Source organism: Lagenorhynchus albirostris, chromosome 18, assembly GCF_949774975.1.
Source record: "Lagenorhynchus albirostris chromosome 18, mLagAlb1.1, whole genome shotgun sequence".
NCBI classification, from domain to species: domain Eukaryota; kingdom Metazoa; phylum Chordata; class Mammalia; order Artiodactyla; family Delphinidae; genus Lagenorhynchus; species Lagenorhynchus albirostris.
In genome coordinates this window covers 16,483,130-16,508,123 of record NC_083112.1, presented here as the reverse complement: position 1 = coordinate 16,508,123, position 24,994 = coordinate 16,483,130, and the positions used below count along the sequence as shown (strand labels likewise).

Genomic DNA, 24,994 nt, shown 5'->3' with positions numbered 1-24,994 from the left:
TGAGTGCTTAACAAATAAATAGACGATGGTCTTGTTTTCTAATACACCACCCCATGCTACAACATCCACAGAGGCTGAAACAGTATTCTAGGTGAAATACAACACGAGAGTGTGTTCAGATCTGTCTGAGAAAAAGTGATAAAAAATCAGTGACATCTTGTAATCATATGCTCCATGGTTTCTAGAGGGCTTCACATTTCCTCTGCGATTTATGCCAAGAACCCCATTTTAAGGACAATGGAAGCCCCACAGGTTTGTGTGAGGATTAAAGAGATTGTGCGCATAAGGCCCCTACCACAATGCCTGACTTGTAGTGAGAGCTTCTAAAACAGCTCACGATCTACCCAGTTTCTCTAGTGACCTGTCGGACTCTGGTCAGAAATCAGCTTTCATTTTTCCTGGCCTATTACACCCTACCTCAGTGTTCCTCCCATTCTCACGTGGATGGGAACGTCTTTAAGGAGGAGGGCAGGGCGTTCTAAGCAGACCAGTGACACTCCTCTGCCCGCATCTTACAGCGGGGAGGGGGAGGGCGTTGCATCTCCCCGACAGTTAAAGTGATCAACGTTAAATAGCTGGAAGTAGAGCCCAGGAACCATGTAAAGTTATGGGCAAAATACCCTATTGCGATCGCTACAAGGTCCTTGCTCTGATTACCCGCTGACAGCTCTTTTACCAAAAAAAAAAATTACAAAGTGAGGCTCCAGGGACCCAAAAACTTACGCGGGAGCCCATGCACAGCTGGATACGGGTGCTCAGAGGAACAGTGAAGACTGTTCAGAATTTTTCTCTTCCCGATAGTAAAGGCATCACTGAGTCACCATCTGAGGCTGTGCCAACAATAAATAACACTTGTGTCCCCTGCAGTTGAGGGGGCCTGAATCAATGTATCATTTGAGATGCGGTCCAGGTTTTTGTCTGGTCTGACCTTTCTCTGGATATTTGAGAAAGACTGAAATAATTTAAGCAGCATCTCATTTTCTAAGGGCCATGCTAATTTCACTGTTTCTTCTCTGTTCTTTTTCTTAGTGTTGCCTTCCTGAGGGTGTACCTGGTCCACCTATAGACTTCCTGGCAGATGACAAGGACTCCATCCACATTAAATGGGTCACCCAGCTCCCCGACTCACTCACTGGGTGGCCTGGGGCAAGGCCCTTGAACTCACTGGGGTTTAGCTTCCTCGACTGTAAAGTGGAAAAATGAACCTATTTCACAGACCTTTGTGCAGGATTAAATGAGGTGACAAATATGAATTGTCCCTACACAGAATAGACAAAGGTAGGTTCCCTCGTGGCTGTAAGGATAACAAGGTAGCAGAATGTTCATTGGACTTACCTATTTGGCCACTTTTATCACTCCCTTTAACCTGGTCTCAAGCACACTGTATTTGTCCTTCTACTTTTCTTTTTTTTTTTTTTGCGGTACGCGGGCCTCTCACTGTTGCGGCCTCTCCCGTTGCGGAGCACAGGCTCCGGACGCACAGGCTCAGTGGCCATGGCTCACGGGCCCAGCCACTCCGCGGCATGTGGGATCTTCCCGGACCGGGGCACGAACCCGCCTCCCCTGCATCGGCAGGCGGACTCTCAACCACTGCACCACCAGGGAAGCCCTGTCCTTCTACTTTTCAAATAGGCTATAATGACCTATTGATTTCGGGGAGATGTTACATGTGTATAGAACTGCCTCACTGTCATCTTTGCCATTTTGTGTCCTTCTGGTCCCCCAGCTTTCCTTCCCTCCCTCTCTAATCAAATGCTCAGGGCCCTGTCCTGCTACACACTTGCTGGTCTCCGCACTGGGAAAGCTCTCCTCACTAACCCCCTCCACGCTGGGGCTGCTTCCCTTTCATTCACTCAACACGTATTTATTGCTCAAAGGACTATTCCAGGTGCTGGGAATACAGCAGTGAACAAAACAGAGTCCCTGCTCTCCTGGAGCTGGCATTCCATGGATAGGATTGGGGAAGAAAGAACAGGTAATTAGTTAACAAACTTATCATATGTTACGTGCTGGCAGAGTTATAAGAAAGAGCAGAGCAAGGTAGGGGATACTGTGATGGGTTTAGTTGGGAAGGGCTCTCTGATGAGGGGCCATTTGAACAGACTCCTGAAAGACATGTGGTAGGAGCCTTGCAGAAAATCTGGGAGAAATTATTCCAGGGAGAAGAAATGGCAAGTGCAAAGGCCCTGAGGCAGAAGAGAGCTAAATATGCCTTCCCAGGAGAGCGTTCCCTGACATTCCAACTTGAATTACATTCTCTCTCAGGGCACACTGTTCTTTTCTTCACAGCATTCATCTCCACTGATGTTTTATATATATATTTTAATATATACTTGTTTAATAAGTCTCCCTCTCCTGATTATAAGCTCAGTGAGGGCAGGCCTCATATCTGTTGCTGTTTTCCCTTATTTGTATATCCAGAATTCAGCCTCCTGTTTGGTATTTAGTTATCAACTGCGTGGATAAATTTAAGATGGTCATTAATGACATTGTGCTTTAAATCTCTCACAACATTCCTTTAGCCTCATCTGAGAATTTTCTTTTAGGAATTGGTACATGGGGTGGGAGGTGGGGGGAGTCTCCTTTGAACTGGCATGCTCCTTTCTTTCAGCTAATGAGCACAAAGTGAGTATAATATATCCATTTCTGTTTTGTGTGCAAGGAATTTTATGCTCAGTAAGGACAATTCAGCTAAGATTTGGGGTTGGCATATTTACCTGTGTTTTTTCTTGATGATGAGATTGCATGTCTATTCTTCTTTTGTTTAGTTGGATTTCTCTTTTATGTAATTTAATTAAGATAAGAATCAAAAGGAGTGACATTTAGGTAAGTAGGAAGAAAGAACAGAAGGGAGGGGAGAGGGAGAGAGGAAAGACAATGGATTCCCCTTCAGTGATACCACTTGTCACTGCTTTGCAAATTGAGACTGGGAATGTAGCTAGCTCATGCTTTAAAAGTAATGATAGCTGCCTGGTACTAGTGCTTAGCATGTATCAGGACCAATGCTACGTATTTTTATGTATGATCTCATTAAATTCACAACAGGCTCTAGGGTAGATATCAATAGTCCCATCTTACAGATAAGTAAATAAAGGCTCAAAGAGGTTAAATAACTTGCTTTAAAACAGAAGAAAGAAGAAATGAGTGCCTTCCAATGGCTTGGACAGGGCTGTCAGCATTAAATCCAAACTGTTTTGATTCTCCCTGCCCCCAAGTTCCATCCAGCCTCACCCTACTAAGAGGCGGTGAGGCCCTCCAACGGTGATCGTTAACTCACCCCAGGTGCTGAGTGGGGTACTTTACAAACGTCCATTATCCCCTTACAACAACAACCCCTGAATGCAGGTGCCTGCAATGGTCTTTAAGTTATTTTTAAAGGCTTTTTTTTTTTTTTAACTAGCGAAACTGGCACGTTGGTGGTGGGAAGCCACTCAGACCTGTGCTAAGAAAGGTAACAATGAATTCACTGTTGGCAATTCTGAGGGAACTGTACGAAAACACCTAGATGTTCTAACTGGTCCAGAAGTAGAACTGATTCCTCCTTGCTTTCACCGTGCGGCTGGGGGTTTCTCGGTGGGACTCGCGACGCTGGGGCTGAGGAACCTCCGGGCGATCCCTAGGATTCTGAATTCCGGGACTGTGGGCCCAGGGGAGAGGGACGGCTCACTCGCACATCACACGCGGTCACAAAGCACAGACGGGAACACGCGGTCCCCAGACACCCAGAAGCGTGCACATACAAATACATACCAACCCACAGCGAACCACAAAACAAGTGCGCACGACCACACAGACCTCGCCCACTCATGCATTCACACCACTCATAGGCGTGCAACACGCGGGCTCACGCGAGCTCGCGCACAGACTCACAGCCGAAGCACGCACCCTCTTGCGCGCGCACCTACCCTCGCGCACATGCACACACTTTCTTGCGCGCGCACATATTCTGCACACATCCCCCCGCGCGCGCTCACACCGCGTGCACACGCCCTCTTGCGTACGCACATACCCTGGCTCACGTGCACACCCCCGCGCGCACACGCGCTCCGTGCACTCACCCTCTTGCGCGCGCACACGCCTGCACGGCCGAGCGGCGAGGGGCGGGGCGGGAGCAGCCCCGGGGGCCTGGCTGGGCGCGGCCAGGAGAGGGCGCGGCGCGGGGTGGCTCCTGAGTTGTTTGCCGGATCCCGGGCCGTGAGACGCTCAGAGGGAGCCCAGCCAGCTCGGGCTGGTCCGGGCTGCGCTGGGCGGCCCGGAGGGAGCGCGTCCCGGGTCACGCCGGCGCCCGCGAGCGGAGCGCGGCGGGGAACGCGCCATGGACCCCAAGGCGGGTAGCGGCGAGGAGGATGACTGCGTGGACTCGGGAGCAGAGACCGGAGGGTGAGCGGCGCGGGCCGGGCAGTGGGCGGGGGCCACTCTCCGAGTTGCGCGGCGGCTCCTCCCGGCCCAGGACCTTCCTGGACCCCGCGCCGGAGTCGCTTCGGCGGGACGCGGCTGCGGGGACCGTTTCTCCTGCCGGGTCCCCTGGGGAAACCGGAGGGGCTGTGGCGAGCCCGCTCTCTGCTGGGCCGGCCCTGAGGGCAGAGCGGCGGGGTCCGTGGCTGCCCCGGTCAGGGCGGGCCCCACCCTGGAGGGCAGAAAAGTGGAAGGACTCAAGGTTCAGAGTAACCCCACGCAGCCCACACCACCCCAAACCCTCTTGCCCTCCGTCATCACTGAGCTGATGCGGAGTGCCGGGCAAATGCAGTGTCCCCCGGTATCACCGTTAGAGAGACAAGGGATGCTCTTGCACTTGTTTCCACCTTCCGCGAGGACTTTCTTATTGTTGCTCCGGAACCCCCTGGAGTCCAGGATGGGGGTCTGGGGGTGGGGAGAAAAGGTAAAGCGGGTAGGACACGTGAGACCTAAGAGTCTTTCAGAAGTCTTCTAAGAGGATGGCGTTTTTCATTTTATGGCTTTATTGTGCTTGCCAAGACGCCCTCCCCAGCTCCTCCACTGCCCCGCCGAGCTTCCTCACTTCTGAGCGCACCTGTCCCAGCTGGAGCCGCTTGCCTTGGGCACAGGTGGGATGAAGATGGTGCTATGATCTAGCCTTGCTTATTTTTAAAAATGTCCTCTTCTCTTCGGCGGACTCAAACAATTAGTCCAAACCTTTGGAGACTAATTAACCCTCTCCGAGCAACACTGTTTTCCTGAGTGGGACAAAAGACTGAATGTCTTTTAGGAGACGAACGTCATTGTAAAGCCTTCCGCCCAGCCCCTGTCTCTAGAGGACTTCCCGGTGCAGAGTCAGCGCTACATCCAGGATGCGGGTACCGACCCAGAAGGAAAGGGTGTCTTTGCCTATCTGCAGTAACCCAGGGGGAGGGCTGGAGCTGCCCAGAACACAGAAATCCTCATTCCAAGAAGGCTGGGGAGATTTAGACATAGATCTAAGGATTTGGCAACCCTGAGAGGACAGGAAGAGAGTCCAGGCCCAGAATAGACCTAGGGTCACACCTGACCCGGAGAAAGGCTCCCTAGGCAGCCCCCCCCCCCGCCTGCCCAACCCCACCCTTCCTTACAGCCTCTATCCACTGGAACCGAAATCCAGGAGTTTACTGCCCCCAAACAATTACCCTGCAATGGGCTTTCCCTGTTATCCGCACTTGTGATCATTGATGGTTCGCTACAGAACCCTGTTACACTGCAGTGTTGTAACCTGACTCCAAATACTGAACTCCTGTGCTTTCTCCCACGCTTTGTATGTGGGGCATTTATCAACTTTAATTGAAGATCCTTGGCTTCCCCCACCTACCCCCCGCCCCGCCCCAGTTAGCTGAACATGAGTAGAAGAAACAAAACAAAAGTAATCGGGTCATTTTCAGCTGGGTTAAATAAAGCACCGGCGGGTCCATTGGTTTTCAATGTGCAGAGCTCACCTGAAACGGATCTTTTATGCCAGGGCTCTCTCGGAGAAATGGAGAGAAAGCCCTGACCCAGGAGTGTCATCACCCCAGGATCCCAACGAACAGCATGACAGCTGTCGGGGCTCCTGGGAGGGGCGTGCTGAGCTGCTGACGCCTCGCTGTCTCTGTCTTAAGTGTGTAAGTTAACAGGACAGAATTGTTTGAAGAATTCTTATTGCTTCCGTAGCATTCTTAAGCTAAAGGTCAAGTGGCGTGCATTTAAATGAGATGGTTTCAGTGAATGCTTCTCAGTCTTGTATTTGCTGCATATTCATATATCCCTTAAAGCTGAGATTACGTATTAAAAAACCGTTCAGTTTCCCTGCTTTTCCAGAGCTTGCCACCTCTTACCCTCTCCAGCTTCCATACAGCTACCTGTCGAGATTGTGTAGAAAGCATGAAGAAAGCTTGCTCCATATGTGTGTGTTATCATTATTTTTAAAAACGCAAATCGGATCATGTCTCTCTGCCTTGCAAACTTTTAGTGGTTCTGTCATCTATAAAGCACGAAGGGTTTAGCATGGCCTACAAGCCCCAGTGTTCGTGGGGTCCCCACCCCTCTCTCTCTCTGGCCTTGTCACTTGGCAGGCTCGTCCCTGCACCCTGCATATAACCACATCAGCTGGGTTTTTTCCAATTCCTCACCTGTGTCAAGCCGCCCTCTTTGCCCCTAGGCCCTTCTCCACCTGGCACGCCTGTCCGCCAGGTGAAACTCTACTCTTCTTTCAAGAGTCAGCTCAAGTGACACATCCACTCAGACAGGGAGCCTTAATTTGGGTGCATGAATTGCTTTAAGTTGCATGCAGAATGATGGGCTTTGTGACGTTTTCTAAGATACTGTTTTTCATCAGATTCTCAGAGTAGCCTGTGATCCCCTCCAAACCACGTTTGGGCAGGGTGTAAGTTTCATGTTCATCATGCTGGTTTGAAGTATTGGGAGACATCCAAGTAAAGATGATGAGTCAGCAGTCGAGTAATCTACCTAGAGAGGAGGTCAGACAGGAGGACTGCAGTTGGGAACCGGCAGGCTAAAAATGGCAGTTGAAGCCCTAGGAGTGGATTCGATCAACTAAAGTTCATAGCAGACACGAGCCTGGCGTTTACTATGTGCCAGGTACCATTCTAAGACTTAACATGTTTCATTAATTCATTTAATCCTTCAACAAATCTGGGAAGCAGGTACTATTTAAGACCAGCCTTGAAAAACTACAGCATTTAAATGTCAGGTAAAGGAGGGTGAGCTGATAAAGGAGGCTGAGAAAAATTAGGCATGAAATGAAAAAAGGAAGAAGGTGATATCCTAGAAGCCAAGGGAAGAAAGGAAAGAGATCAGCTGTGCTGTTGAGAAACAAATCAGGATGAGGAAGTCATCTCCCTTCTTTTTAAAGGGAGATGATGAAAAGGCAGAGGAGTAGTGGAGGAGGAGGTGGCTGGAGCCCTTTGTCTGGGAAAGGGAGGGGTGAGAAGTGACAGTAGCTGGAGGGGAGAGTGGGATGAGGGAAGGATTTCTTAAACGTAGGCATGAATTGGGCAATAAATGCTCAGAAGGGATTCTGTAAATGGGGAATGATAACTACGCAGGAGAAAAACGGATATCTGTAATGTCAGCTTTCTGAAAATGTGCAGGTAGGTGGACTTCAGGTCACGTGGACAGATTGGCTTTGGAAAGAGGAGGGACATCCCTGTTGCACCCAGTGGGAGAGAAGGGAAGATGGGTTTCCGTTCAGTGCAAACGCAGCCCCCCGTCCCCCAGGAGAATGGAGACTTGACACTGTTGTTCCGGGCGATGGTGAGTGAGACCCTAGTCAAGATTAGTGATTACATCTGAAGGTACTAGTCTACTTTGCCATTGATTTTCCTGCAGCAGTGTTCACCCACCTGGGGGCAGGCGGAGAGAGACAGTGGGTAGTTGAGATCATCAGGGTTTGGGGGAGAGGGACTGTTGCTAGGCTGGGGTGAACAGAACATAGGAGCAAGGGAGATGTGCGGCTGTTGCTTGAGCTGATGACTGGTCCTTTCAGCAGCATATCGGAAGTGCTTCCAAGAACCTTCGTGGATTCTGCTGCCAGTAGACAGACTGTGCTGATCCCTTTGAAAGTTACAGTCCACAGAGCCAGCCTGCTGGGGTTCAAATTCTGGCTCCTCCACCTAGGAATTGTGGAACCTTGAGCCAGTTACTTACCCTCTCCCTGCCCTCAGCTTTCTCCTTTGTAAGATGGGGATGACGATAGTACTAGTACTCACCTCATAGGGTGGTTGTGAGGATTAAATGGGTCTATACACTTAAAGCCCAGAGAACAGTGCCTGGCATAAGTAAACCCTCAGTACCTTATTATTTCTTATGAAACACTCCAAATGGTAAACTTGGAGTTTTATATAAATAAAAATGTACATCTCCAGGTGCACTCAAGACCATATGTTCTTTGTTACGCATCACAGTAGAGGCTCTGATGCTTTTAAATGCCTTAAGCAACTTGATTACTGTTCAGAACATCTGAAAGGGTACAGCACATGCCTCAATCTGATCATTATTTTTATTTTGAAGATGAGGAAACGGAGGTTTCAGAGGGCGCGTGGCTAGTTAGTGGCCTAGCTCGCAGCTTGCGTCTCCAGCACACCTCCTGCCTAGTGAAGTTGCCTTTCAAAGAGCTATTTGGTCTGGAATTCTTGTTTTCTGCTCAGACGTTTTCTTTTGCTCGAAATGCTACCTTTGCTGTCTGACGCCCCCAGCAATACAGGCTAAGACTGAACGCAAACTAGCATTCTTCTGTGGCGGTTGATGTCATTTTGAAACGCCCACTTTCCAGATCCACTTGAAAACAAGCCTTGTGCTTCTATGTACTTGCTGTTAGAAAAAACTGGCAAGTTGGCTACTGACCATGGTCAACTGTCTTAAGAAACAGAGTCTCTTAACAGAGGGACAGGCAGTGTTTTGTAAACCCAAACAAAAGGCTAAGATGAATGTTTTCCAGTGGGTGTTGCATTAGTGCTGTCTCCCAGATTTGGCCTCTAAGCCAGTCTTTCAAATATAACCATAGCTGATGGATTATTTTCATTCGGAAGTTTGACCTGGCACTAGTGGATCTCCACGTCTGTGGCAGCTGTCACTGAGCTTCTGAAAACATAGGGTCACACCATGCTCTTTATCTTTGGGTGAACTCCAACGGATGCGTCACTGTGATTTCAGTGATAAACAATTCACAGGTCTAGAGTTTATAAACAGGTGGATGGAAAGGAATAGGTAGAATCCATTTTTAAAGGGGACAGGCTTAAAGAATTTTAGATGGGGAAATGTTGCATAGAAGACAAGATGATCTATTAGGTACTCTGTTGTCTTTGCGTTCAAGGTGGAGCTAGATAGCTCTAAATTACCATGGCGTCTAATTCAATGGACTGGGAGTTAACAGATGAGGTCCGTGGTGCAGTGAGCTGGTGTTTTACTGAAATGCCAAGGTCAGTTCTTATCCCAGGATTTCCCTGGAAAAGAGAATTTAGGAAGGTATCCATTTTCTATAAATATCAAAATTGGCAAGTAGGCTGCTGACGGTGGAAAACTATCTTGAGTGCCGACCCCTTTATATTTAACCCCTATACGTATAACTGAAGTACAGTCAAGGGACCACATCCTACTTTCTGTTCATTATTGGCACAGATACTAAATAAATGTGATGTTTGAAAATGCGTTTACTATATGTGTCAGGCATGTGAGTATATATAATCCTTGTATTATTCTGCTCATCTGTATCATGTGTCCACAAATTTTTCATCCTCAAATTTGTGGATTCACCTTGCACGCTTCATTCTGGCAAAGCTGAATGTCTCATTCAGAGCCAGCTGGATAAGTTCTTAGGATGTGAGACCAATAAGCAAAATTCCCAAGACAGGTACCCTGCAGCTTGCTTCCTCCTACCCAAAAAAGCTGGGAGTACACATCCCTCCGGAGAACCATACTCAGTATCTGAAATTGTTTGAACCTATTTATGCATACAGTTTTTTCAAGCTTTACAGCTTGTCTTTCACCAGCCCTATTTCTAGTAAATAACCTTTTGGGGTTATTTGGAATGTATTTTAAGAACTATAAAAGTCTTCATACCTTGACTCAGCCCCCATTCCCCATCATGATAATTTTTCCAAGGAAATTAAATACCAAGCTGTGTTTATAAATTTCTCATCACCATATGCTTTGCAGAAGTGAACAATCGGGAACAATCGTATAGCCAACAAAAGGGAAATGGTTGACTAAATGATAGCACATCACCTTATCTAAAATTATAGTTACAGAAACCATGTAGCAGCATTTTATGATGGAGTTTAGTGAAAAGAGCAGTTTAAAATTGTATCTCCATCGTTACGGCAACTGAGTACAAATTACGTCACCAGGACCAGAGGCTGGAGAGTAATGTGAAGTTTTAGGTGACTTTTCTTTCTGTTTGATTTCTGTTTTGATGGTGGGCAGGGGTGGAAGTTGGGGTGATGGATGAGACTACAGAGCTGGGCAGAGGCCATCAGTCATAGAAAGAGGGGTGCGCTGTTGTGCACTGTCGAGCTTGAACGTCATCCAGAGAGGGACATGATCAGATTTGTGCCTTGCAAAGATTGGCTGCTGCATGAGGAAGGAATTGGAGCAGGGCGAGAGTGACAGAAGACCGACCATTTGGCAGGCCTGACCTGGGCGGCGCTTTCCATCATGAGAAATATGGAGAGATTCGTGGCAGGGGCATCCGTTATGCCAGCACCTGCCCTAAAATACCCCCGTTGCACTTTAAGATTCTTGGAATATGTTTCGAATGTAAATTTCATTCTACATAGGTATCCATCTGTATGCAGATCTTTAAAATGTATGCATATGCGAAACCCATATGCTTCAAGAGTATTTGGAAGATCCTAGCTGAAAATACTGACAGAATTTTAAAAATAAAATAAATACGATTGCACATTCTTACTGAATGTTTTATTGGAATTGTCATGCAATTTCTTTGAAGCCTGGCCTTCTTAGGATGATCATATTGTAATGGAATTGTTTTGCTGTTGCATCTCCCACAGTGGATGTTGGTTGAGTTTTCACTGCATATATGTACAGTTACATTTCTAAGTATTGTCCTGCCTGGTTCCAGAAAGAATTTAACGCACCAACACTGGGGTTACAAATCCTGCATTTCAGAATGTGCTTGGTCCCTGACTCTCCTCTCTCATTTTCTCTCCCTCCATCTCCTCTCCCTTTTCCCTTAGCCAGCATGTCTCCGGGCTCTATCCAATCCCTTCTCCCTTCTAACTCCTTCCTTACCACCGCTCTACCTGCCTAGTTCAAGCCTCACCTCCTGGTCTCCTTACAGATACTATCACTTTAGTTTCCTAATCAATGATATAAAAAATTGGATGAGATCTCCGTGGAGGCAGTTTGTAGTATATAAAGGGATATGCAAATGTGAGTAGTTGTTATTCTTTCCAGTTTTGAAATTCAGGGACTCTGTGACAACTAAAGTATTTCATTTGAAAAGAGAAAATCACATGCTGTTTTTCTTCCATTTTGTTCCTCTAGCAGTAAGTCAGTGCATGATTTTGTGTGGGAGATGTAGGTTGTTTGAATTAGTGAGAGGCATGCTTTTCATGACTTTTTAAAAAAGTTTTGTATATATCCTTTTAATGTGGTAAGAAACTCAATGGAGTAAAAATTGGATGATTCAAGAAAGGCAGCCTGAGACTAAGTAAATAAAAGGAGTGTATATCTATAAAATTAAACATAATTAACCACTTTATTTGCATAACTATGTCCCCTAACTACCACCTTGGTAGAATAAACTCCTCCATGCCTGAGAGCTTAATTTCCTACCAAGAATGACTTGGGGACACTGTGGGGGAGAAAACCAATAGCTTCTATACCATGTACGTTGCCAGAGAGGGACGGTTTAAGAGCCACACAAGTGGAGCAGAAGCTTAGCAGAGATTAAGCAGACACGTTCTTGGCCGCATTCCCATTCTCACAGAGGCCGAATGCCAGCGGCTGATTTTTCAGCATACAAACTGATGGCTTATTTCACCCCGGCCCTAACCCTGCCTTTTCCCTTTCCAGCTCATGGCCCACATCCTGTTACTCTAATATCTAGCAGGATTTCTTCCTAGATGGAACTGAAATCAACCATCACTGTGCTTGTGTGTTACCTGATGGTCAGCCAGGCCTTGAATGTGGAAGCCCTCCCAGCCAGGGTTCCTTCTCCCCAGGGTCCACCTCGCCTCTGCTTACATCAGCAAAGAAACATTTCCCTGAGGGGTGGTGCTGACATTTCAAGGGTTTAACCTTTTGCAGTGGTTTAACCTTTTGTGGGAGTCATGAACCCCTTTGAGAGTCTGCTGAAAACTTTGAGCGTTCTCTCCGGGAAAATAAGCTTCCACTCAAAAATTTGCCAGTAAATTTAGATGGTTCGGGACCCATCTGGTCTCCCATCTGGGAGACTCACAGAGCCCATATGAAGGACCCCGGATTTCTAGAATGCCTTTAAAGTTGTGCTTTCAAATCCAGACATAACTTGATTCTGCACAAAACAGTCCGCAGCATGAGAGTTTTTAATTTGGGGCATTTCTTTATCAGTTAAATGCTACTTAACCACTGACTGTTTAAAATTCAACTTTGAAGAGATCACTTGGAGAGAAAAATAATGTCTAATCCTACTAATACTAAGGTTTTGTGTTTCAGGTCTGACTACAGCCACATGTCCTCCACCAGCAGTAAGTATGGCTTAAATGTTCTTCAGTTTTGTCTTCAGAGTCCCCCTGGGGGTCAGTCCCATCTCTGTATGTAGAGAAGGCCATCCATGTAACCCTTGCTTTAATAGAAAGAATCTCCGAAGGTATCCTGGCCAAAGGATGTGATACAGGCTTCTCTGGGGAGTAGAGAAAAGTGGAGGCTTTTCCTGGAGAATGTGATTGTACCTTGATTTGAGGGCTAGACGTGCCACTACTTTCCTTGTGAAAATTCAGCCTGGAGGAACTAGCCCAGGCTTTATTAACCCGCATGCTTGGAAAATACCTTCTCTGACAAAGCTGAGGTAACTCATTCATTCAACAAACATGTATCAAATACCTGCTGTCCTTGGGCTCACAGCTCAGAGTACATTCATTGGATCATGAGGTGGCCCCAGTTCCTCTGTTGGGCAGATTTCCTCCTGTGTATTTCTGTACTTGCAGGCAGATACCACAGATGATGATTATATATGGTAAAAAAAAAAAAAAAAAAAAATACGTTTATAAACATACTCTGAGCATAGAAAAAGGTGCTTGTATTGAATATTAAATTACGAGTAAATCTATTTATGGGAAATTATGCGTTATATCTAGGAACAGTTTACAGTGATGAAGATCACTACAGAGCCATTCAGACTGATTAAACACTTATTTTAAAATAACAAAAAATTTTTCTTACAGTAAACGCCCTGATGTTTTGAGTCGGTAAACACTGAATTGTTTTGGCCTATCTCACTATCCTGATAAGCTCTCAATTCTAAATAGTTCCCAAATGGAAAGACACTTAATTGGATTATTCTGTTTATTAATGTTATGGCTTAGTTTTTCCTTTGCAATGAGGGACTGTGTGGAAAGCTGTATATCTGGGATGGTTATTTAGTGTCAAATTATATTTAGTTAGTATAACTGCAGCGAGCAATTTCTGATCATTTCAGCCAACTGGAGACCCAGCATTGCCCCTTAGTTATTAAGAACCGTTAGTAATAAATTAGAGAATAATGCTCCAGTGATTTGCATTTCCTCCCTGAAGCTTCTGCGTTCCTAAAATCAGAGAAAGCTCGCGCGCGCTCTCTCTCTCTCTCTCTTTTCTCTCTTTTCTCTCTTTTCTCTCTTTTCTCTCTTTTCTCTCTTTTCTCTCTTTTCTCTCTTTTCTCTCTTTTCTCTCTTTTCTCTCTTTTCTCTCTTTTCTCTCTCTCTGCTGCCATTTTCAGTTTTGCCCAGAGGCTACATTTCTTTAAGAATGATTTTTATAAAATACTTGCCTGAAGTCCTTTGCTCAATTTGTAGCTCCCAAAGCAGTCCTCTGGGTCACAATAAAGCGCCTTTCTTGTCAGCGAAATGGGTAATTTGGTTTGGGATGTTTTCCTCTCCATTATTTTAATTGCGATCTCTCAGTTGGAATTTCTCTTAGTGCAACTGGGATCGATAGCCTTTTATTGCTGTTCCTTTTCTCTTTAAATTTTTGGCGAGTCCTGCCTCATTCTTCAGTGTTGGGGCCTCTTGGTGAGTGAGGGTGTATATGCGTTTCATATTTCAGTTAGGAAATGTATTTGACTACCAGTAATAGAGAAAAAAATGACTCAAGTAAGGGTTTGTTTTCCTCTAATGGGAAAAAAAAAAAAAAGTCCAGAGGAGGCAGTGTGGGTGTGCTACGCAGTCCTCAGGTTTTGGCCTCCATCCTCAGGGTTGCCTCAGAGTTACAGAATGGCTGCCTCTACCACAGCCATCACATCCTTGTTCTGGGCAGGAAGAAGAGGGGAGGGGAGGGTACTGGTGGGCCTCTGGCTGTCTTTGCTCTCTATGTTGCCTGAACTGCCTTTCCTTCCAGCCAGAAGCATCAATCCTGGCCGCACCCATACACAGGAGAAGGGCCCTTATGCATTCAGTTAAACGTAACAGAGTGGACCCTTTCTGAAAAGAAAAAGAGAGTATTAAATCTAGAGTCTTAAATCTGTCCTTTAACACATAGGTTCAACAGTGCTGCAATAATAAAAAGTATTTTCCAAGTAGATGTTAAAAAGAGCATTTCCCCACAAGCTAGATGATCACTCAGAGGACTGAGTAGAAGTTTGCTGTTTCTCCTGAATGGTGCAGTTCCAGGCTCACTCTCCCTGTCACAGCCAACTCGGTGCCAGCACCTTCTGTGTGACCACGGGCCCAGAGGGCTGACCCGTCGGTCCCAGTTCCCACATTTTGGTCCTGGAAGCAGCTCTGGCGCCTCATGGTCATTGTCCTGCGGTCTGTCAGCCTCTCGCCACTGAATGGCTTGTTTCTGAATGATTCCTGACTCCTGATTGGGATTTGAGCATTGGTTACCATTTACTTTTAGGAAATGGCCTTTTCTGTGTGTGCAAGTGGTTCTTCCCGCACATTCACCTGATGCCCCTTTACCTGTCTGTTCCTGAGTTCACAGAGGCCTGAGTGCTTCCTTGGGGAGAGCTGGGCTTAGACTCCGTCTGTCCACAGTTGGTTTCTGTCGTTACCGGGACTGTCAGCAGAGCTTCCTGCAAGAACACCACTCTATTTAGTTGCCGGTTTTCTTCTTGGAATGCAGGGACTGCTTCTTCACACTGCCTGCCCCTGATGGCAGAAGAAGAAAGGTCATCCCTAAGACAAAGTACCAGAGCAGTGGTGTGGGGTTCAGGTGTCCTAGGCCCCAGTCCAGGTTCCACCATACATTAGGTGTATGCTCTCGGGCAAGTCATTTACACTCTGTGAGCCTCAGTTTCCGCCTCTTTGGAATGAGGAAGTTGGGCTGAATGACCTCTAAGGACCTCTCCAGGAGCTCTGGGATGCTCAGCTGTGACTGTCTTAGAAACTCCTCTAAAAAGAGAGGAGAAGGGAGGGAGGAAAGTAGTGAAGAATCAAGGACACTGTATCTTTCTCCTTGATCCCAGAGTAAGAGTCCAGAGGATGGGCATTCTCTCTAGTGGCCCGTAGCATTAACCCTCAAGTGAGGGCTGTTCAGAATCAGTTTGAGTTTCTGTATTGTGAGCTGCCCATAAGTCGGTGGCGGTAGAGACCTTGTGGTGAGGGGCAGCTGCTGCTTTTTATCCCCCCTCCCCTCAAGTAAGTGGAAGGGGGGCGCCATGAGATCATTGGGCTTCCTGCTTCTCCTCGACCTCTTGGGTGAAAGAATCGCATTTCTGTTGACTGTGTCCAGTGTCACTTTCAATTCAGGGGAGTGGCTGAGGGGGGCTTCTTTAATGGATGTTTTGGTTTTATGTGGGTGAATTTTTTCTAATTGCGACTTGTCCGTTTGTATTTTTTAGATTGATGGGCAGAAAGGCTCTTTCTTTGTGTTTTCTGCAAAACTAAGCCCACTCTTAGCACTCAGGAGATCTCAGTAAAGCCTAATACTTCCTTAGGAAGCTGAATTTAATTTATACTCTCAGAATTTTAGGTTGTTTTTTCCAGCAACCTGGTTAGAAGATCATCAAGCCACTGTGTACAATTTGCATTCTTAAGCGATTTAAATAGAAAGGGGGAATTTTATAAACAGAATAAAAGAAAAACAATAATTATGCTGGGGGAAAAACATCAACTGTGCTACGTAATGCTAATGAAATTCTCGTGTGTGGTTGAAATGTGGTTGAATAATGATACTTGGAGAATTCCTCCTAGAAGATGCTGGGAGCTGAAAAAATGATATTTTCAGAACAGTATACCATTTCTTGCGGGTCTCTAGCCCCAGGATAATGCCGGTAGGAGGCAGTCAAAGAATTAACTAGTTCTCTCTGTTTGAGACTCTTCTCCAAGAGCCTCTTCTCTAGTTGCCCTACTAATTGTGCTCTAAGACTGTTCCTTCTTGAACCTCAAGTAGAGTCGTCAACTCTTCACCTGCCAGTGACGGCAGGACTGCCTTGCAGTTTTGTGCCCCTTCAGGCTTTTCAGAGCACACGTGATAAAAAGTCAGTTGAAATGATACAGAGGGCTCTTGGCAATGCCCTGAGGAATTCTGTGTGTCTGAAATTATGGAGAAATGGCCATGAGCAGTGCGTTCTCCTCATTTGAGCCCTGGAGCATGTAGCAAGCTGTAGAAAAAAGGCACATGTCATGGGTGGGCGGGAGTCACCGAATCTGTCTTCACCTCCCTCCTCCAGGCCTCAGATTCCTGCCCTACGATTTCTTCCCTAACTTTCTTTCCCTGACTTCCTGCTCTGTCCTTCCAGTGACTCAGGTAGCTTCCCTGTTTGCTGCCTACACTCTCCCTGCTGGCCCCGAGCTTCTACAGGCTATTGGTCCCATGGACTTCTGTCCCCTCAGCTTTCCTGGGGCTGCCACGTCTATGACCTGCCCTTGAGGGCGGCCTTACAGAGGTCCAGCTGGTGCCGGGGGCCTCTGGACACACACTGGTGTCCAGGAAAAAGGGTCAGGTGGATTGCAGGTGTTTTTTAAATAGGAAAATTGGGGTGTTTCGGTTCATTGCAAGGCACTGTAGCTGGTCTAGAGCCACCATGGGGCTTGTCAAGTCTGCCTTGCTGCTCTGACAGGATGACACACCGTCCCTTCCTGAGGTTGCCTTTTCTCACGCGCGCATCTTGCTAAATGCTGTCTTTTCCCTTTCATTTCTCAGTGGTGTCATCGTTTCCTTGCTGTTTCAGGATACCGAAGCATCATACGTTTCGATTTTGTCTCTGGCCACATCTGTGGGTCCCGTCAGCGTGCAGGGAAAGATAAGACCATTGTGATTTAATTAACAATGTAAGGAGCTTTCAAAGCAGCAACACCTTGAAAAGATACAATTGCCCGCGCTGTCGAACTCATCAGTGACAGGGGACATTTGAACATATATGATCTGCGTCTCCGTATCCAAGAGCTCAGTCCAGGCTTGGGATATGAAATATTCGTTATTTTCTTTCTGTTAGGGGAGACGATAACTTATTGAAAGAATTTGCTCACTTTAGAGCCAGTTTTTATCACATACATCCAAAAAAGGAAGATCAGTATCTTGGAAGAGGTGGTGCGAGCCAATTTCACTGTGATCCATTTGTCAGTGCCGTAGTTTTCTTTTTTTTCTTCTGTGTACAATACTTTTCTCCATTATGACTTTCAGAACACATAGCTTTCAGAATCTCATTCCACAAGATCTAGGCAGAACTCAAATCTATTCATTAATCCTTACGGAGAACAACTTCAGCCAATGAAGTGGCTTAATTTTGTGATCAGTTTGGAGTTGGCAATATGCACAGGTTTGCCAAAAGACTAAAAAATCCACCTAGTCCATCCCCAGCTTCACACTCCTATTGCAGTAAAGGCACCCAAAGAAAAGTCACCGATTTCCTCTAATTTAGAATATCGCCTTTCAGACGAAGTTAGTTATAGATGGTAACACAATCATCAGAGACCAGCCTGCCAGGTATTTTAAGTATCTCAGTTCACGTCCATCACTACTTTCACTGATTTTCTACTTCCTCTGATTCCAAAGGGCTTACTAATATTAGTGACACTGTTTGATTGACTTACTAATATGCAGTGTCACTAGTATTAATAACTGTTGTAAACCCAACAGTTGACATAAAACGAATCAATGCATCGGGAACATGTGTACATATTTTCAGTGGAGGATAAGTCAGGGTTTTGTGTGCCAGGAGGTCTTGAGTGTGCAACTTCCAGCAAATGAACCCCAAACAAGAACTACTCTCATTTTTATTCTGGTTGAGACCCTATTCTGTCCCAACAGTCATGTTCATGTGCAGAGCTGTTCTCATGGAGGTTCAGAGTGAGCTGCTGCACAGCTGGAATGACTCCACAGCCCTAGACGGGCTCTCCGTGAGTGGCCTTGTGCTGGACGATTGTATCACTGATGACACAGTGCTTCCTGATGTGTGGCGATGACTGCAGAGACCAATCGGAAACCATTAAGATGTTGTGCACGTGGGACAGATCAATCTGATTTTCTTGTCTGGTCTGTCCTGCTTGTGGCTCTGCCTTCCAAAGTGACTGTGAGATTAAAGCTTTTACTCAGAAGTACCTATCGCGTTCCCTAGCATGGGGCATCTGGGCCACTGACAGCTCCAGCTCCTGTAGCTATGTGGGAAAGAGCCCTTAAGGCTTCCTCTGTCCTCCTGGGAATGCACTGGCCTCACTCCAGTTAGGAACTGGCTCTCCTGCCTGTGGAGAAGGGCCTGGTGCTGGTGGCTCTTCCATGCCCCCAGGCATTGAGGCTTTCTGGGACAACTGTGGCTTCATGTTTGAGACACTTCTTATGTTCCTGGACCTTTCTCTTAGGGCTGGAGCCATTTAACATGGAGCTTGTAGGTAACACTAATAAAAAGGCCACAGTCCTGGAAGTGTCGTTTTTGACAGGTATGGACCTTGCAGCCACTCAGGTGGGGGCTTAGCAGAAGCTGAGAGCCACAGAAGGCCAGCTGGTGCAGGTTGGGGTATTTGCTCCTTCCACATTTTGTCAGCTGCCCAGACAGGATATTCTTGGCCTGGCAGAGCACATAAAATCACCAAACTGGAAAACTTGCTACTCAGAGTGTGGTCCACAGACCACAGCATCACCCTGAAACTTGTTAGAAATGCAGAATCCCATTTCTGACTTCCTGAGTCATGTGAGTTGTTTGTACGGAAATTTTACCGAACACTGATCTAGCCCATCTCCCCAGGAAATAAGATTGCTCTTAAATCATCCATGATGGATGTGATTTATCCAAGTTTCTTACTTTCAGAGGCTAATTTTTAATGGTATAATCTGTAGGTTCTAGGATTTGTATAACGTCTAGATAAAATTATTCACTTAATATTTAAGTTATTTTATTGATAATTTAAAAGAAAATTGTGTTCCTCCTCTAAGAGTAGTTTATTTTAAAACACGGGACTTGTTCTTTATACGGCAGGCTAGAGGTATTTGTTTGTTTGGGGTTTTTTTGATTATGTAGATAAGGTGGCAGCCTTATCTACATAATCATGAAATTAGCAAACGATACCTGAGATGAATGAAACTACTGGAGGTGAAAGAGTGGGTGCACTTACAATGTTATTTGATGGTATGGGGTCTATATATTCAGAGTCCTATGAGTGGGAACCTGGAAAACTAGACAATATTACTAGTTGACAGTTGATAAGAAAAAAGCAATAACCAAAGATACTCAACAGGAAATCAAAGGCTGAGGACAATATCCCACACGGACAGCTCCTCTGATGCTCTGTTACACAAACATCCATTTCTGAAAAAAATGATTATGTAGTCCTTTTGGCTTCAAAGATAAGTTTTAATTCTGTGATTTCAATTACAGATAGGGTGTCAATTTCTAGCCAGGATATGAAAGAAAAATGGAGGCAGGCTTCTCATGATCACATTTCCCCCGAGAGGCTGAAGTGACACTTCAGGGACATCTGTCCTACCGGGGTTGTCAGGACCCCTATCCCACGAGAGGGAACAAGAGTGAGTAGCTGCTACTACGCATTCTCCTGACATGCCAGGTGCTTTTCCCAGTTTTAAAATAATTATATCCAAATAATACATAGTCCTTGTAGAAAAATCAGAAAATACAGATTAGCAAAAGGAAGAAAACTCAGAAAGCAGCCATCCAGAAACAAGCTGTAATTTGGTGTCTGCCTTTATAGATTTCTTTCTGAGCATCTATATTCCTATATATGTGTGCATTATTACCAAAAATTATATTGGATAGTTTTATGGTCTAATTTTCTCACTAAGCATATTGTAAAGTTCTTTATATACCAGTAAACTTACTTCTGTAATAGTTTGACTGTCTATACAGGATTCCATTGTATTTCTTTCTGCACCATACTTTGTTCACCAGTGCCCTATTGTTGGTCCTGTAGGTTCTATTCACTTTTTCACTATTATAATCAGCATTTTATACTATATCTTTGTGCATATCCTTCATTATTTCCTTAGTATAAATTCCTACGAGTGGAATTGCCAAGGTGAAAAGCGTACTTACTCTTTAAAGCTTATCATCCCTATTGCCAGCTCATTTCACTCCCCCACTGGCATGAATGAGAGTGCCAGTGTCTTATAAAAATTGGGATTTTTATAAACTAAAACTGTATGGATGGATACACACACAGTAACAATGGGCAGAAGTGCTCTGAAGAGCAGATTGTAAACAGGGAGACTCTCAGCTTTTGGAGACCCACAGGCTGAAGTCTGTTCTGTGGCTCTCATTAAAAGTATAGTATTGATTACATGCCCGCTCCAACCTCAGGCAGCAATAACAGTGCCTCCAAACCATCCGTGCACTGCACAGGCTTCATGGAAAGTATTTCGCTTCCAGTAGAAAATTTCCATCTTTATTCAACATCAGTATTGTTGCTATTAACCTTTGAGGGGAAGACAAGTTGGAAGTATTCAGGGAAGGTTGTGCAAAAAGCCAGGTCATATCCACTAAACGTTAACAATATTCAGAACTGACTAGGAAAGCGAAGAGGATCCCATCAGCCCTCCCTCCTTTCTTTGTAAACCTTCTCTCCTTCATCCTCATTTGTTAAACTTTTAAATTTTGTACAACACACTGGTTATGGAAGGGAAGGTACATTCCATCTGCTCTCACTTCCCCTTTTATTTTTATCTCACCCTGACATCTTCTGACATTATTATTGGTACCAAAAGGTACTGATGCTGAGCTGTGCAACCAGTGCCTGGAAGACTTATCTTTCCTTCTTTGTAACAAGAATAGTTGTGAGAAGTCTTTCCTTTATTGCGGGGAGAACTGGACTTCCTCTGTGAGTCCATCTTTAATATTTCATTGCCTCAGGCTTGAGCATAGGCTGAAATGTGTGGGTCACAGACAATCTAGACTCAGAAGTTGGAGATCTTTCTATGAGCTGGCGTGTTTAGAGGCTCACCGTCAGTTGGATGCTGTCTCCTGAGAACTGTGTAGGAACCTCCTGTTTCAGTGAGTATGCATTTTCACAGTCACCTGCTCAGGTGTAGGAGTGGAACTGTGTGTTGTATTTCTCTGTAATCGAGCTGAACTTAGCTCTTGAGCCACCACCTCAGCCCCTGGCAAGGGAAGGTACAGGTCTGCTCTGCCCTGCAGGGCTCAGCCCAGGAGTTCAGTACGTGACCCTCAGAAACCTTCTGGCATCCAGGCTTTGGTCAGGTCTCTTCCAGTCTTCTTCCTCCCCCCAGAAGCCCAAACCGGACGTCTGCTGAGGCGGAAAAGCCGCCCCTGCAGCATCACACATTCTTCTGCAGAGTCCAGTTCACGGGGTAAACACCCTGCCCTAGGTTTTTAGCCTTTCTCAGCTCAGAAGGCCTCTTCTGTCTCCGAAACCTCAGTCCTTGCAGTAGAGAAGAGCCTTGTCCTTCCAGACTGTTTCCTCTGCTGTGAGCTGAAAACAGTCTAAATTCAGAAACTTGATGAATGGTGGGTCCATCTGCCCCCACCTGCCCTGAAGCAATGAACAGCCCAGACTCTGCAGGTGGAGGGCCGCAAGCAATAAGAAAAGTGTGGGAGAGGGAAACTTTGGTTATTATCTCTGAAATTCATCCCCTACGTCATTCAGAACCTACCATCTCCCATTTTGTGTTTCTCTTCTATTTCTCACGTGTGAGCATCTTACTTTCTCAGTTAGGTTGTGATCTCTGGAACGGACCCTGTCTCCTCCTGCTTTGCAGTCCTTGGGGCCATTAGCAGGAGTAAGCACTTCAGAGCTAGGGGGAGCCCCAAATTGGGAGTTGGGAGATGTTTGTTCTCTTCTAGACCTGCCGTTGACTAACGGGTCGACTTGGTCAAGTCGTCTGACCTCATCTGTAACATGAGGGGCTGGACTAAATGCCTCCCCCATCTTTAATTTTCTAGTCATGCCCAGGAAGCTCGTTCTTCAAATGGGATGTAAGGTACCTATTTTTCTGAGGAAACTTGGAAACAAGGCCCAGGGATACATCAGTATCCTATTCAAGTTAGCAAAGCATTTGAATATTTCACTGAATTTTAAGCCAAAAAAAAAAGAGTCCACAGCCTCCGTTTCCCACATTGCTAGTTTGATCATGAGCAGAAGCAAGGCCACATTTTATCACTGATTTTTCAATGCCCATCCATGATATATTTTATAAGCATGTCCATAGTGTTTTTTCCTGGAACACTTGTAAAGCTAATCATGGTTCATCTCATTTCTCAACATCCTGCCGGACAAATCCCTTTATAAAATAAATCTTAGTTACTATAGTTGTGAGGATTCGTCCCGCTAGCTCTCGCGTAAGGCTGAGCCGTCCTGATGAACAAAGCCTCGGGACAGGTTTGGTGAACACCGCCTCTTTTGTCTGCTTGGCTTTGATAGATGTACCTTACTTCTTAAAACAAGATGAATATTCTAACCCTGTTGTTTGCAAGCCCTGCTGCCTCATCTCCAAATCTACAGAATTTCATTGAGGTCCTGGCAATCTCAGGGTGACTGTGGCACCGATGGAAATGGCACGATACAATGTGGTTTAGAAAGAATGGCAGTTACTGAGGAGAAGAATGGATTCTGTGTAAAATACTAGAGTCTCTCTCTTTTTTAATTTATTTTTTATTGAAATAGAGTTGATTTACAATGGCCAGTAGACACATGGAAAGATGCTCAACATCACTAATCATTAGAGAAATGCAAATGAAAAACTATCATGAGGTATCACCTCACACCGGTCAGAACGGCCGTCATTAAAAAGTCTACAAACAATAAATGCTGGAGAGGGTGTGGAGAAAAGGGAACCCTCTTGCACTGTTGGTGGGAATGTAAATTTGTACATCCACTTTGGAAAACTGTGGAGGTTCCTCAGAAAACTGAAAACAGAATTACCATACGATCCAGCAATCCCACTCCTGGGCATTTACCCAGCCAAAACTATAATTCAAAAAGATACATGCACCCCTATGTTCATAGCAGCACTATTCACAATAGCCAAAACATGGAAGCATCCTAAATGTCCATTGACAGGAAAGGACAAAGAAGATGTGGTACATATATACAGTGGAATACTACTCAGCTGTAAAATAGAATGAAATAATGCCATTTGCAGCAACATGGATGGACCTAGAGATTATCATACTAAGTGAAGTAAGTCAGACAGAGAAAGACAAATACCATACAATATCACTTATATGTGGAATCTAAAATAAGACACAAATGACCCTATCTACAAAACAGAAACAGACTCACAGACATAGAAATCAGACTTGTGGTTGCCCAGGGGGAGGGCAGTGGGGAAGGGAAGGGCTGGGAGTTTAGGATTAGCAGATGTAAACTATTATATATAGGATGGATAAACAACAAGGTCCTACTGTATAGCACAGGGAACTATATTCAGTATCCTGGGATAAACCATAATGGAAAAGAATATTTAAAAAAATGTCTATATGTGTATAACTGAGGCACTTTGCCATACAGCAGAGATTGGCACAAATAGAGTCTTGTCAGTCATCTGAACCATATAACTTTTTATACACAAGGGGTCTAGTACATTGTTAAGCTCTGGGGACTGGTGCGTCAGACCTGTCTTACCTTCTCATAAAACTGCAAAGTCATTATAGTCCTCAGGACTTAGATAACTATGCCAGATATATTTAAGTGTTTCTAGCTGAATTAAACCTTCTCAGACCAATTACATATCAACTTCCCGGGCCTCTTCCAGAATCAATGTCAAGCAGTGTCAGAATTTAAAGTGACTTTGTTATTTCCTCTCTGGTTGGTGTCTGGCCTTTCCTTCCCCCTCTTCTTCCCATCTGCAGGTTTGTTCCACAACAAAGTTTAGAAATACATTTAAAGTCAAGTTGATGTCACATTTCCAAGTGGAGAAACATGCAGGGTGTCTAAAGCATCTGCCTTACTTTCTATATCAATCCTTTCTTAATTTTCTTTTTTTTTTTTTTTTTTTGCGGTACGCGGACCTCTCACTGTTGTGGCCTCTCCCGCTGCGGAGCACAGGCTCCGGACGCGCAGGCTCAGCGGCCATGGCTCACGGGCCCAGCCGCTCCGCGGCATGTGGGATCCTCCCGGACCGGGGCACGAACCCGTGTCCCCTGCATCGGCAGGCGGACTCTCAACCACTGCGCCACCAGGGAAGCCCCCTTAATAGTTTTAGAGGGAGTTCAAGAATAAGCCTCTCACATCCAGATTCCTGACATTGTTTCTGTACTAGGTGATGAAAATTGAGAGCCGTCAAATAACTACAGGGATGGTAAAGCCGTACTTCTTACAAAACCTTGAGAGGGCCTAAGGATCAGAAAGATGCCATAGTGTTCTCCTCTGTCAAAGGAAAAGAGAGTTTTTGGCTTAGTCTCTTCAGCCTATATTCCATTCTTCAGTTACAGGAAAGTTCTGTGAATTCAGGCTGAAGGAGGAGATGCATT

At 45.5% G+C, this 24,994-nt stretch overlaps 1 protein-coding gene across 2 annotated transcripts in view; it reads left to right on the top strand.

Annotated features, from left to right (window-relative positions):
- Window positions 1–4,194: 4,194 nt before the first annotated feature.
- Window positions 4,195–24,994, top strand: part of FAM124A (family with sequence similarity 124 member A) — a 107,778-nt gene continuing 86,978 nt past the window's right edge. For both annotated transcript variants that reach the window (XM_060129251.1, XM_060129253.1), the window contains exons 1-2: window positions 4,195–4,380; window positions 12,640–12,671. In XM_060129251.1, coding sequence (XP_059985234.1) covers window positions 4,316–4,380; window positions 12,640–12,671 — 97 coding nt within the window. In that variant the 5' untranslated portion in view covers window positions 4,195–4,315. The remainder of the gene's footprint in view (window positions 4,381–12,639; window positions 12,672–24,994) is intronic.